This window comes from Oncorhynchus kisutch, unplaced genomic scaffold (assembly GCF_002021735.2).
Source record: "Oncorhynchus kisutch isolate 150728-3 unplaced genomic scaffold, Okis_V2 Okis06b-Okis10b_hom, whole genome shotgun sequence".
In the NCBI taxonomy this organism is placed as follows: Eukaryota; Metazoa; Chordata; class Actinopteri; order Salmoniformes; family Salmonidae; genus Oncorhynchus; species Oncorhynchus kisutch.
The window spans coordinates 11,399,918-11,412,417 of NW_022261983.1; the positions used below are offsets into that span (position 1 = coordinate 11,399,918).

The 12,500-nt window shown below is 45.4% G+C and overlaps 2 protein-coding genes and 1 long non-coding RNA gene across 3 annotated transcripts in view; all 3 read right to left on the minus strand.

Annotated features, from left to right (window-relative positions):
• The window catches only part of LOC116359872 (protein sidekick-2-like), a 9,118-nt gene extending 7,209 nt beyond the window's left edge, over positions 1–1,909 (minus strand). The window contains exons 1-3 of the mRNA XM_031813745.1: positions 1,894–1,909; positions 1,324–1,515; positions 559–679 (exon numbers count right to left, since the gene is read on the minus strand). Coding sequence (XP_031669605.1) covers positions 559–679; positions 1,324–1,515; positions 1,894–1,909 — 329 coding nt within the window. The remainder of the gene's footprint in view (positions 1–558; positions 680–1,323; positions 1,516–1,893) is intronic.
• A 1,193-nt stretch (positions 1,910–3,102) lies between these two features.
• LOC116359967 (uncharacterized) lies at positions 3,103–3,754 on the minus strand. The gene is made up of 3 exons (XR_004206842.1): positions 3,712–3,754; positions 3,367–3,482; positions 3,103–3,141 (listed from the first exon to the last, which is right to left on the minus strand). It is a non-coding gene; the product is annotated as an uncharacterized LOC116359967 (long non-coding RNA).
• Positions 3,755–3,759: 5 nt separating this feature from the next.
• The window catches only part of LOC109886419 (protein sidekick-2-like), a 192,703-nt gene continuing 183,962 nt past the window's right edge, over positions 3,760–12,500 (minus strand). Inside the window, exons 13-14 of the mRNA XM_031813746.1 lie at positions 4,089–4,230; positions 3,760–3,892 (exon numbers count right to left, since the gene is read on the minus strand). Coding sequence (XP_031669606.1) covers positions 3,827–3,892; positions 4,089–4,230 — 208 coding nt within the window. The 3' untranslated portion in view covers positions 3,760–3,826. The remainder of the gene's footprint in view (positions 3,893–4,088; positions 4,231–12,500) is intronic.

Below are 12,500 nucleotides of genomic sequence, written 5' to 3' on the forward strand. Positions count from 1 at the left end.
AATGAGTGGGTATAATGAGGTGGGTATAATGAGGGTGGTATAATGAGGTGGGTATATAATGAGGTGGGTATAATGAAGTGGGATAATGAGGTGGGTATAATGAGGGTGGTATAATGAGGTGGGTTATAATGAGGTGGGTATAATGAGGTGGGATAATGAGGGGGGTTGAGAGTGTAGAAAAAGAGAGGAGAGGGGGAGATGAGGGTTTTGAGGGGGAGAGGGAGAGGGAGAGGGAGAGAGAGAGTGAGGGAGGAGAGAGAGACGAACGAGAGAGCGAGGAGAAGAAAGTGAGGAGAGGAGGGGAGAGAGAGAGAGACAGAGGAGAGAAAGAGAAGAGAGAAAGAGAGAGAGGAGAGGAGGAGAGGAGAGAGAGAGGAGAGAGGAGAGGAGAGAGGAGAGAGAGAGAGAGAGAGGAGAGGAGAGAGAAGAGAGAGAGAGAGAGGAGAGAGAGAGAGAGGGAGGAGAGAGAGACTATGATTTTTAAAATTCACTTAAAGTTTGATTGATTGCGCGCTTGCTTGATTAATTGATTTATTGATTGATGGATGTGTCTCTCACCTGTGCCTCAACCTGCCAGCGTGAGATGGACGTCTTGCCGTCATAGCCAGGTTTAAACTGCGGGCTACAGAGCGGGGGCCGATGTTGGAGATGGCTATGTTGGTTGGTGGGCCCGGCATCTCTGTATAGGGAGGAGGAAAGAACAATGAGATCAGGATGGAGATAAAGGAGGAGGGACACAGTGAGATCAGAGACAGAGATAAAGGAGGACAGTGAGATCAGGACGGAGATAAAGGAGGAGGACACAATGAGATCAGAGACAGAGATAAAGGAGGGACAGTGAGATCAGGGACGGAGATAAAGGAGGAGGGACACAATGAGATCAGAGACAGAATAAAGGAGGGACAGTGAGATCAGGGACGGAGATAAGGAGGAGGGACACAATGAGATCAGGGACGGAGATAAAGAGGAGGGACACAGTGAGATCAGGGACGGAGATAAAGAGGAGGGACACAATGAGATCAGGGACGGAGATAAAGGAGGAGGGACACAGTGAGATCAGGGACGGAGATAAAGGAGGGACACAGTGAGATCAAGGTACTAACCTGGGGGAGGTACTAACCTGGGGTAGGTTAGGGGGAGATACTAACCTAGGGGGAGGTTAGGGGGAGGTACTAACCTGGGGGTAGGGTTAGGAGGAGGTACTAACCTGGGGTAGGGTTAGGAGGAGGTACGAACCTGGGGGAAGGTTAGGGAGAGTTACTAACCTGGGGGTAGAGTTAGGGGGAGGTACTAACCTGGGGGAGGGTTAGGGGAGGTACTAACCTGGGGGAACTCCAGATGATATTGTAGAAGAAGAGAGTTGACCCTGTCCCTTGGAGGTCATCCCAGCCACCTGGATGGTGTAGGTGGTGAGGGCGGTCAGCCCGGTGACCCGGTACTCCTGGGTCAGGTTAGGGAGGTAGTGGGTGACCCGGGTGTTGGTCCGGTTAAACTCCTCCCACGAGATACGGTAGCCTGTAGGAGAGGGACATCACAGCTGGTTAGACTGATACAGAGGACATAACGAGACTAGAATACATACTGTAGGAGAGGGACATCACAGCTGGTTAGACTGATACAGAGGACATAACGAGACTAGAATACAACTGACTAGGTATCCCCCGTTCCCTATAGAAGTGAATAGAATAGATCTTTATTGGCCATTTGCACAGAAATGGATTCTTTAGCTACCACAGTACCCAACAAACACAGCACACATCCAACAAACAGGGTCAACCATAGACCATGACTACAGTAGGCCTAGTCATCTGTGAGGACTCTGATCTTCTAGTTGGGGTCTTTCCAGAGAGGGTTAGGGTTAGATACTATACTATACTATACTAGGTACAGTACCTGTGAGGGACTCCATTCTTCTCGTGGGATCTTTCCAGCTGACCTTCAGAGATGTGTCCAGGAGTCTCTGTAAAGCTCAGGTGACCAACGGCACCAGGCTCTGGACACACACACACACAACACACACACAACACACACACCACACACACACACACACACACACACACACACACACACACACACACACAAAGGCAAGGATTATACAGTGAGTGTCCAGTATGTTTAGTGCACAAGTATCGTATAATTTAGAGTAGTACCATATACTTTACAGTAGTACCATATACTTACAGTAGTACCATATACTTTACAGTAGTACCAATACACTTTACAGTAGTACCATATACTTTACAGTAGTATCATATACTTTTACAGTAGTACCATATACTTTACAGTAGTACCATATACTTTACAGTAGTACCATACACTTTACAGTTATACCATATACTTTGAGTAGTATAATATTACTTTAAGTAGTACCATATATTTTACAGTAGTACATATACTTTGCAGTAGTATCATTGTACTTACAGTTATACCAATACTTTGCAGTAGTAGAATATACTTTACAGTAGTCACATATACTTTACAGTAGTACCATATACTTTACAGTAGTAACCATACACTTTACAGTTATACCATATACTTTGCAGTAGTAGAATATACTTTACAGTAGTACCATATACTTTGCAGTAGTATCATGTACTTTACAGTAGTACCATATACTTTGCAGTAGTACCATATACTTTACAGTTATACATATACTTACAGTGGTATCATATACTTTACAGTAGTACCATATACTTTGCAGTAGTATCATATACTTTGCAGTAGTATCATATACTTTACAGTAGTACCATATACTTTACAGTACTGAGCTGTACTGCGCTGGCCCAGTTAAGCAGACAAAGAATATCTGAGCCAACACAGTACAGTCCGGGGCCTTCGGGTCGATAGAATCATGTGGAAATAGAATTGCTTTTGTCTGTGCCTGTGAGACAGTGTCTTCGTGAGTGCCTACAGGTTTGGTATAGTTATGTGACTGTGGTACTCACTGTCTTCGTGAGTGCGTAGTCTGTGAGGCGGGCTGCGAGGGCCGTCTCCAGTGTAGTGATAACACAGGACAGAGATGTAGTACTCTGTGAACTTCTTCAGTCCAGTCACGTAGCCCACATGCACGCTGTCCTGGAAGTTAGGTCTCACTGTCACAATGGTAACATCCTCCTCTTGACCCGCCTCCCACGCCAACAGCTGGAAACAGACGGAGGGATAGTTAAAAAATGTCATAAGAGAAAAGCAGCTGGTTTATAGGGATCTGTTGTGCCAACTGGTATGTCTAATGCTGGATTAATGCAGTTCTTATTCTAACCACTAGGGGGCAGTGTAGGACAGTACAGAATGTATTTACAGAAGAGGTCGTTCTACTGCACATCCAATAAGAATGTTTGTCTCTGGTCTCTGCTCTCTGTTTCCCACCTTGTATCCCTGGTTGATGCCATTGATGAACTGAGGGCTAGGAGCTGACCAGGTCAGCCTGACTGTAGAGGAGTTGAATGGCTCAGCCTGGACATTACCTGGTGGGACAGTGGGGACTGGGAGCGAGATGGAGGGAGATACGAGAGAAAGAGAGAGAGAGAAAACATGAGATAGGAAGAGAAGGGGGATGGACTGAATAACCGGCCCTCAGAAACTGCAGAGGAGCTTCTGGCACGACGTGGGCTTGTTGTGGTTCTTATGTTCCACAAACTGCTAAGAGAAGTACGTCACTTCTCAACCTTAAAGCTGGAGAACTGTGTTTAACTGGACGTCATCCATCCTCACCTCCCTGCAGGGTCCACTCTGTAACCTTGTGGCTGTAGGTACCCTCCCAGCCCTGTTGTAGGCTGCCACCTCCATCTCATAGTTAGTCCAGATGATGAGGTCCTCCAGGAGTAGGTTATTCTGGTCTGGCCTGGTGATGTTCTTCATCTGACAGTCCACTGGTAGTCCTGACAGACAGTACCTAGGAGGGGGGGAGAGAGAGAGGGATGTTTAGACAGTGCAGAAAGGGGAAAGTGAGGGTGAAAAGAGATGGAAGGTGAGGAGGAAGACAATAGGATTGTGACCATTGACCCAAGTGTGTTATACAGGTTAATAACAAAGATGAATGTCATTGACCCCTTCCATCTTCAACCTGAACAATCCGCTCTGTGTCTCACCTGATGATGTATCCCTGGAGCGGTCCATTCTGGTGGCTCTCCGGGGGTGGTTGCCACTGGAATCATGATGGACTGGTTGGTACGACCACTGGCAATCACCGTCTGAGGAGGGGCACTGGGAGGCTCCTCTGGTAGAGAGAGTCTGGTGGGAGAGAGGGAGGGAGAGAGAGATAGGGGAGAGAGATAGGGGAGAGAGATAGGGGAGAGAGAAAACTGGCATGAATTAACAAGTGTTTTCTGAATATTTCCATGTCTTTTCGTTATGTAACCGTTAGTGTGTGTGTGTGTGCGCGTATGTGTGTGTGTGTGTATATGTGTGTATATGTGTGTGTGTGTGTGTGTGTGTGTGTGCGTGTGTGTGTGTGTGTGTGTGTGTGCGTGCGTATGTGCGTGTGTGTGTGTGTGCGTATGTGTGTGTGTGTGTATATGTGTGTATATGTGCGTGTGTGTGTGTGTGTGTGTGTGTGCGTATGTGTGTGTGTGCGTATGTGTGTGTGTGTGTGCGTATGTGTGTGTGTGTGTGTGTGTGTGTGCGTATGTGTGCGTATGTGTGTGTATGTGTGTGTGTGTGTGTGTGCGTATGTGTGTGTGTGCGTATGTGTGTGTGTGTGTGTGTGTGTGTGTGTGTGTGTGTGTATGTGTGTGTGTGCGTAAAGGCAGCACAAAGCAGAGTTGGTCAGACCATTGTCACTGATCTATCCAACTAAGGGCTGTCTGTTTCTATGCCACAGTAAAAGGCTCTGTGATATCTCTCCCTCAGAGAGCTCTCTCTCTTCAGCTCAGCTACCATCAAAAGAAGTCATGGTCTGCGTCCCAAATTACTCTGTAGTCCATTTAGAGTGCAGTGGAGCCCTATAGGTCCTGGTCAAATGTAGTACACTGTAAAGGGGAAAGAGAGCCGTTTGGGACGCATCTGCAGTCGAAGCAAGCTAAACGCCACTGAAGGATTCCACTGAGACTTCATTTAAGTTGACATCTCAATTTCTCTTCTGTGCATAGAAACAGAGAAGTGGTGTTCGGGAGCAGAGATGGAGGCAGAGAGAGATACTTGTTCATTTAGCCTTTTGAACTTTAACTATTTGCACATTGTTACAACACTGTAAATAGTTATACTGTGACATTTGCAATGTCTTTATTCTTTGGGAAATGTAAAAATATGTTTCCCTTGCCAATAAAGCCCATTGAAATGAATTGAATTGGAGAGAGAGACTGAGGGTGAAGGAGACAGCACAGTGTTTAGGATCAGGAGAGTGTGGGGGGGGGAGACAGCACAGTGTTTAGGATCAGGAGAGTGTGGGGGGGGGAGACAGCACAGTGTTTAGGATCAGGAGAGTGTGGGGGGGAGACAGCACAGTGTTTAGGATCAGGAGAGTGTGGGGGGGAGACAGCACAGTGTTTAGGATCAGGAGAGTGTGGGGGGGAGACAGCACAGTGTTTAGGATCAGGAGAGTGTGGGGGGGGAGACAGCACAGTGTTTAGGATCAGGAGAATGTGGGGGGGGGAGACAGCACAGTGTTTAGGATCAGGAGAATGTAGGGGGGGAGACAGCACAGTGTTTAGGATCAGGAGAATGTGGGGGGAGACAGCACAGTGTTTAGGATCAGGAGAATGTGGGGGGGAGACAGCACAGTGTTTAGGATCAGGAGAGTGTGGGGGGGAGGCAGCACAGTGTTTAGGATCAGGAGAGTGTGTGGGGGGGAGACAGCACAGTGTTTAGGATCAGGAGAGTGTGGGGGGGAGACAGCACAGTGTTTAGGATCAGGAGAGTGTGGGGGGGAGACAGCACAGTGTTTAGGATCAGGAGAGTGTGGGGGGGAGACAGCACAGTGTTTAGGATCAGGAGAGTGTGGGGGGGGAGACAGCACAGTGTTTAGGATCAGGAGAATGTGGGGGGGGGAGACAGCACAGTGTTTAGGATCAGGAGAATGTAGGGGGGGGAGACAGCACAGTGTTTAGGATCAGGAGAATGTGGGGGGGAGACAGCACAGTGTTTAGGATCAGGAGAATGTGGGGGGGAGACAGCACAGTGTTTAGGATCAGGAGAGTGTGGGGGGGGAGGCAGCACAGTGTTTAGGATCAGGAGAGTGTGGGGGGGGGGAGACAGCACAGTGTTTAGGATCAGGAGAATGTAGGGGGGGAGAACAGCACAGTGTTTAGGATCAGGAGAATGTGGGGGGGGAGACAGCACAGTGTTTAGGATCAGGAGAGTGTGGGGGGGGGCAGCAGAGTGTTTAGGATCAGGAGAATGTGGGGGGGAGACAGCACAGTGTTTAGGATCAGGAGAATGTGGGGGGGAGACAGCACAGTGTTTAGGATCAGGAGAGTGTGGGGGGGAGACAGCACAGTGTTTAGGATCAGGAGAGTGTGGGGGGGAGACAGCACAGTGTTTAGGATCAGGAGAGTGTGGGGGGGAGACAGCACAGTGTTTAGGATCAGGAGAGTGTGGGGGGGGGAGACAGCACAGTGTTTAGGATCAGGAGAATGTAGGGGGGGAGACAGCACAGTGTTTAGGATCAGGAGAATGTGGGGGGAGACAGCACAGTGTTTAGGATCAGGAGAATGTGGGGGGGAGACAGCACAGTGTTTAGGATCAGGAGAATGTGGGGGGGAGACAGCACAGTGTTTAGGATCAAGAGAGTGTGGGGGGAGACAGCACAGTGTTTAGGATCAGGAGAATGTGGGGGGGAGACAGCACAGTGTTTAGGATCAGGAGAGTGTGGGGGGAGACAGCACAGTGTTTAGGATCAGGAAAATGTGGGGGGGAGACAGGTAGAAAGAGGGATGGATGGACAGCCAGACAGACAGGAGGAAGAAAGCAGGGAGGGTGTGTAGTAGTTAGTATGTCTCTGAGGGTGTGTAGTAGTTAGTGTGTCTCTGAGGGTGTGTAGTAGTTAGTGTGTCTCTGAGGGTGTGTAGTAGTTAGTATGTCTCTGAGGGTGTGTAGTAGTTGGTATGTCTCTGAGGGTGTGTAGTAGTTAGTAATGTCTCTGAGGGTGTGTGTAGTAGTTAGTGTGTCTCTGAGGGTGTGTGTAGTAGTTAGTATGTCTCTGAGGGGTGTGTGTAGTAGTTAGTGTGTCTCTGAGGGTGTGTAGTAAGTTAGTTGTGTCTCTGAGGGTGTGTAGTAGTTAGTATGTCTCTGAGGGTGTGTAAGTAGTTAGTATGTCTCTGAGGGTGTGTGTAGTAGTTAGTATGTCTCTGAGGGTGTGTAGTAGTTAGTATGTCTCTGAGGGGGTGTGTAGTAGTTAGTGTGTGAGGCGAGCGTGTGTGTGTAGTAGTTAGTGTGTGAGGCGAGCGTGTGTGTGGTAGTAGTTAGTGTGGGTGAGGCGAGCGTGTGTGTGTTGAGCTATATCTAAGGCGTCAACAGTACTCTGGGGATTTGACTTTGTGTTTGAAGCTCTGACTATTCAGCCCTCTGGTGTTACTCTAAAGACACAGAGAGATGGAAGGAGAGAGAGAGAGAGTGAGAGAGAGAGAGAGAGAGAGAGAGAGAGAGAGAGAGAGAGAGAGAGAGAGAGAGAGAGAGGAGAGAGAGGAGAGAAAGAGAGAGAGAGAGAGAGAGAGAGAGGGAGGGAGAGAAGGAGGGAGGGAGAGAGAGAGAGAGGGGGAGAGAGAGAGAGAGAGAGAGAGAGAGAGAGAGAGAGAGAGAGAGAGAGAGACAGACAGTAGCTGGGTCATCACACCCATGGTGATTCACACAGCAGTATTTTTCGGGGTCAGCTCACTCCTAGTTATCAACACACACACACAGTCATTCCCATGTTTGAGAAAAACCCCTGGGGACTTCTGAGAGACTCGTCAGAGAGTCAACACTGAACCGCAGAGAAGGGAAGGAACACATATCCAGTGGGGAGAAAACATTTAGAAACAGGGAGGTACTACCTGTCCAATGAGGACACACATGTATCTTTCTGTTGCAAAAGGTTTTTCTACGGTGTGTAGTAGTTAGTGTACTACCTGTCCAATGAGGACACATATGTGTCTTTCCATTGTAAAAGGTTTTTCTACGGTGTGTAGTAGTTAGTGTACTACCTGTCCAATGAGGACACATATGTGTCTTTCCATTGTAAAAGGTTTTTCTACGGTGTGTAGTAGTTAGTGTACTACCTGTCCCAATGAGGACACATATGTGTCTTTCCATTGTAAAAGGTTTTTCTACGGTGTGTAGTAGTTAGTGTACTACCTGTCCAATGAGGACACATATGTGTCTTTCCGTTGTAAAAGGTTTTTCTACGGTGTGTAGTAGTTAGTGTACTACCTGTCCAATGAGGACACATATGTGTCTTTCCGTTGTAAAAGGTTTTTCTACGGTGTGTAGTAGTTAGTGTACTACCTGTCCAATGAGGACACATATGTGTCTTTCCGTTGTAAAAGGTTTTTCTACGGTGTGTAGTAGTTAGTGTACTACCTGTCCAATGAGGACACATATGTGTCTTTCCGTTGTAAAAGGTTTTTCTACGGTGTGTAGTAGTTAGTGTACTACCTGTCCAATGAGGACACATATGTGTCTTTCCGTTGTAAAAGGTTTTTCTACGGTGTGTAGTAGTTAGTGTACTACCTGTCCAATGAGGACACATATGTGTCTTTCCGTTGTAAAAGGTTTTTCTACGGTGTGTAGTAGTTAGTGTACTACCTGTCCAATGAGGACACATATGTGTCTTTCCGTTGTAAAAGGTTTTTCTACGGTGTGTAGTAGTTAGTGTACTACCTGTCCAATGAGGACACATATGTGTCTTTCCGTTGTAAAAGGTTTTTCTACGGTGTGTAGTAGTTAGTGTACTACCTGTCCAATGAGGACACATATGTGTCTTTCCGTTGTAAAAGGTTTTTCTACGGTGTGTAGTAGTTAGTGTACTACCTGTCCAATGAGGACACATATGTGTCTTTCCGTTGTAAAAGGTTTTTCTACGGTGTGTAGTAGTTAGTGTACTACCTGTCCAATGAGGACACATATGTGTCTTTCCGTTGTAAAAGGTTTTTCTACGGTGTGTAGTAGTTAGTGTACTACCTGTCCAATGAGGACACATATGTGTCTTTCCGTTGTAAAAGGTTTTTCTACGGTGTGTAGTAGTTAGTGTACTACCTGTCCAATGAGGACACATATGTGTCTTTCCGTTGTAAAAGGTTTTCTACGGTGTGTAGTAGTTAGTGTACTACCTGTCCAATGAGGACACATATGTGTCTTTCCGTTGTAAAAGGTTTTTCTACGGTGTGTAGTAGTTAGTGTACTACCTGTCCAATGAGGACACATATGTGTCTTTCCGTTGTAAAAGGTTTTTCTACGGTGTGTAGTAGTTAGTGTACTACCTGTCCAATGAGGACACATATGTGTCTTTCCGTTGTAAAAGGTTTTTCTACGGTGTGTAGTAGTTAGTGTACTACCTGTCCAATGAGGACACATATGTGTCTTTCCGTTGTAAAGGTTTTTCTACGGTGTGTAGTAGTTAGTGTACTACCTGTCCAATGAGGACACATATGTGTCTTTCCGTTGTAAAAGGTTTTTCTACGGTGTGTAGTAGTTAGTGTACTACCTGTCCAATGAGGACACATATGTGTCTTTCCGTTGTAAAAGGTTTTTCTACGGTGTGTAGTAGTTAGTGTACTACCTGTCCAATGAGGACACATATGTGTCTTTCCGTTGTAAAAGGTTTTTCTACGGTGTGTAGTAGTTAGTGTACTACCTGTCCAATGAGGACACATATGTGTCTTTCCGTTGTAAAAGGTTTTTCTACGGTGTGTAGTAGTTAGTGTACTACCTGTCCAATGAGGACACATATGTGTCTTTCCGTTGTAAAAGGTTTTTCTACGGTGTGTAGTAGTTAGTGTACTACCTGTCCAATGAGGACACATATGTGTCTTTCCGTTGTAAAAGGTTTTTCTACGGTGTGTAGTAGTTAGTGTACTACCTGTCCAATGAGGACACATATGTGTCTTTCCGTTGTAAAAGGTTTTTCTACGGTGTGTAGTAGTTAGTGTACTACCTGTCCAATGAGGACACATATGTGTCTTTCCGTTGTAAAAGGTTTTTCTACGGTGTGTAGTAGTTAGTGTACTACCTGTCCAATGAGGACACATATGTGTCTTTCCGTTGTAAAAGGTTTTTCTACGGTGTGTAGTAGTTAGTGTACTACCTGTCCAATGAGGACACATATGTGTCTTTCCGTTGTAAAAGGTTTTTCTACGGTGTGTAGTAGTTAGTGTACTACCTGTCCAATGAGGACACATATGTGTCTTTCCGTTGTAAAAAGGTTTTTCTACGGTGTGTAGTAGTTAGTGTACTACCTGTCCAATGTGGACACATATGTGTCTTTCCGTTGTAAAAGGTTTTTCTACGGTGTGTAGTAGTTAGTGTACTACCTGTCCAATGGGACACATATGTGTCTTTCCGTTGTAAAAGGTTTTTCTACGGTGTGTAGTAGTTAGTGTACTACCTGTCCAATGAGGACACATATGTGTCTTTCCGTTGTAAAAGGTTTTTCTACGGTGTGTAGTAGTTAGTGTACTACCTGTCCAATGAGGACACATATGTGTCTTTCCGTTGTAAAAGGTTTTTCTACGGTGTGTAGTAGTTAGTGTACTACCTGTCCAATGAGGACACATATGTGTCTTTCCGTTGTAAAAGGTTTTTCTACGGTGTGTAGTAGTTAGTGTACTACCTGTCCAATGAGGACACATATGTGTCTTTCCGTTGTAAAAGGTTTTTCTACGGTGTGTAGTAGTTAGTGTACTACCTGTCCAATGAGGACACATATGTGTCTTTCCGTTGTAAAAGGTTTTTCTACGGTGTGTAGTAGTTAGTGTACTACCTGTCCAATGAGGACACATATGTGTCTTTCCGTTGTAAAAGGTTTTTCTACGGTGTGTAGTAGTTAGTGTACTACCTGTCCAATGAGGACACATATGTGTCTTTCCGTTGTAAAAGGTTTTTCTACGGTGTGTAGTAGTTAGTGTACTACCTGTCCAATGAGGACACATATGTGTCTTTCCGTTGTAAAAGGTTTTTCTACGGTGTGTAGTAGTTAGTGTACTACCTGTCCAATGAGGACACATATGTGTCTTTCCGTTGTAAAAGGTTTTTCTACGGTGTGTAGTAGTTAGTGTACTACCTGTCCAATGAGGACACATATGTGTCTTTCCGTTGTAAAAGGTTTTTCTACGGTGTGTAGTAGTTAGTGTACTACCTGTCCAATGAGGACACATATGTGTCTTTCCGTTGTAAAAGGTTTTTCTACGGTGTGTAGTAGTTAGTGTACTACCTGTCCAATGAGGACACATATGTGTCTTTCCGTTGTAAAAGGTTTTTCTACGGTGTGTAGTAGTTAGTGTACTACCTGTCCAATGAGGACACATATGTGTCTTTCCGTTGTAAAAGGTTTTTCTACGGTGTGTAGTAGTTAGTGTACTACCTGTCCAATGAGGACACATATGTGTCTTTCCGTTGTAAAAGGTTTTTCTACGGTGTGTAGTAGTTAGTGTACTACCTGTCCAATGAGGACACATATGTGTCTTTCCGTTGTAAAAGGTTTTTCTACGGTGTGTAGTAGTTAGTGTACTACCTGTCCAATGAGGACACATATGTGTCTTTCCGTTGTAAAAGGTTTTTCTACGGTGTGTAGTAGTTAGTGTACTACCTGTCCAATGAGGACACATATGTGTCTTTCCGTTGTAAAAGGTTTTTCTACGGTGTGTAGTAGTTAGTGTACTACCTGTCCAATGAGGACACATATGTGTCTTTCCGTTGTAAAAGGTTTTTCTACGGTGTGTAGTAGTTAGTGTACTACCTGTCCAATGAGGACACATATGTGTCTTTCCGTTGTAAAAGGTTTTTCTACGGTGTGTAGTAGTTAGTGTACTACCTGTCCAATGAGGACACATATGTGTCTTTCCGTTGTAAAAGGTTTTTCTACGGTGTGTAGTAGTTAGTGTACTACCTGTCCAATGAGGACACATATGTATCTTTCCGTTGTAAAAGGTTTTTCTACGGTGTGTAGTAGTTAGTGTACTACCTGTCCAATGAGGACACATATGTATCTTTCCGTTGTAAAAGGTTTTTCTACGGTGTGTAGTAGTTAGTGTACTACCTGTCCAATGAGGACACATATGTGTCTTTCCGTTGTAAAAGGTTTTTCTACGGTGTGTAGTAGTTAGTGTACTACCTGTCCAATGAGGACACATATGTGTCTTTCCGTTGTAAAAGGTTTTTCTACGGTGTGTAGTAGTTAGTGTACTACCTGTCCAATGAGGACACATATGTGTCTTTCCGTTGTAAAAGGTTTTTCTACGGTGTGTAGTAGTTAGTGTACTACCTGTCCAATGAGGACACATATGTGTCTTTCCGTTGTAAAAGGTTTTTCTACGGTGTGTAGTAGTTAGTGTACTACCTGTCCAATGAGGACACATATGTGTCTTTCCGTT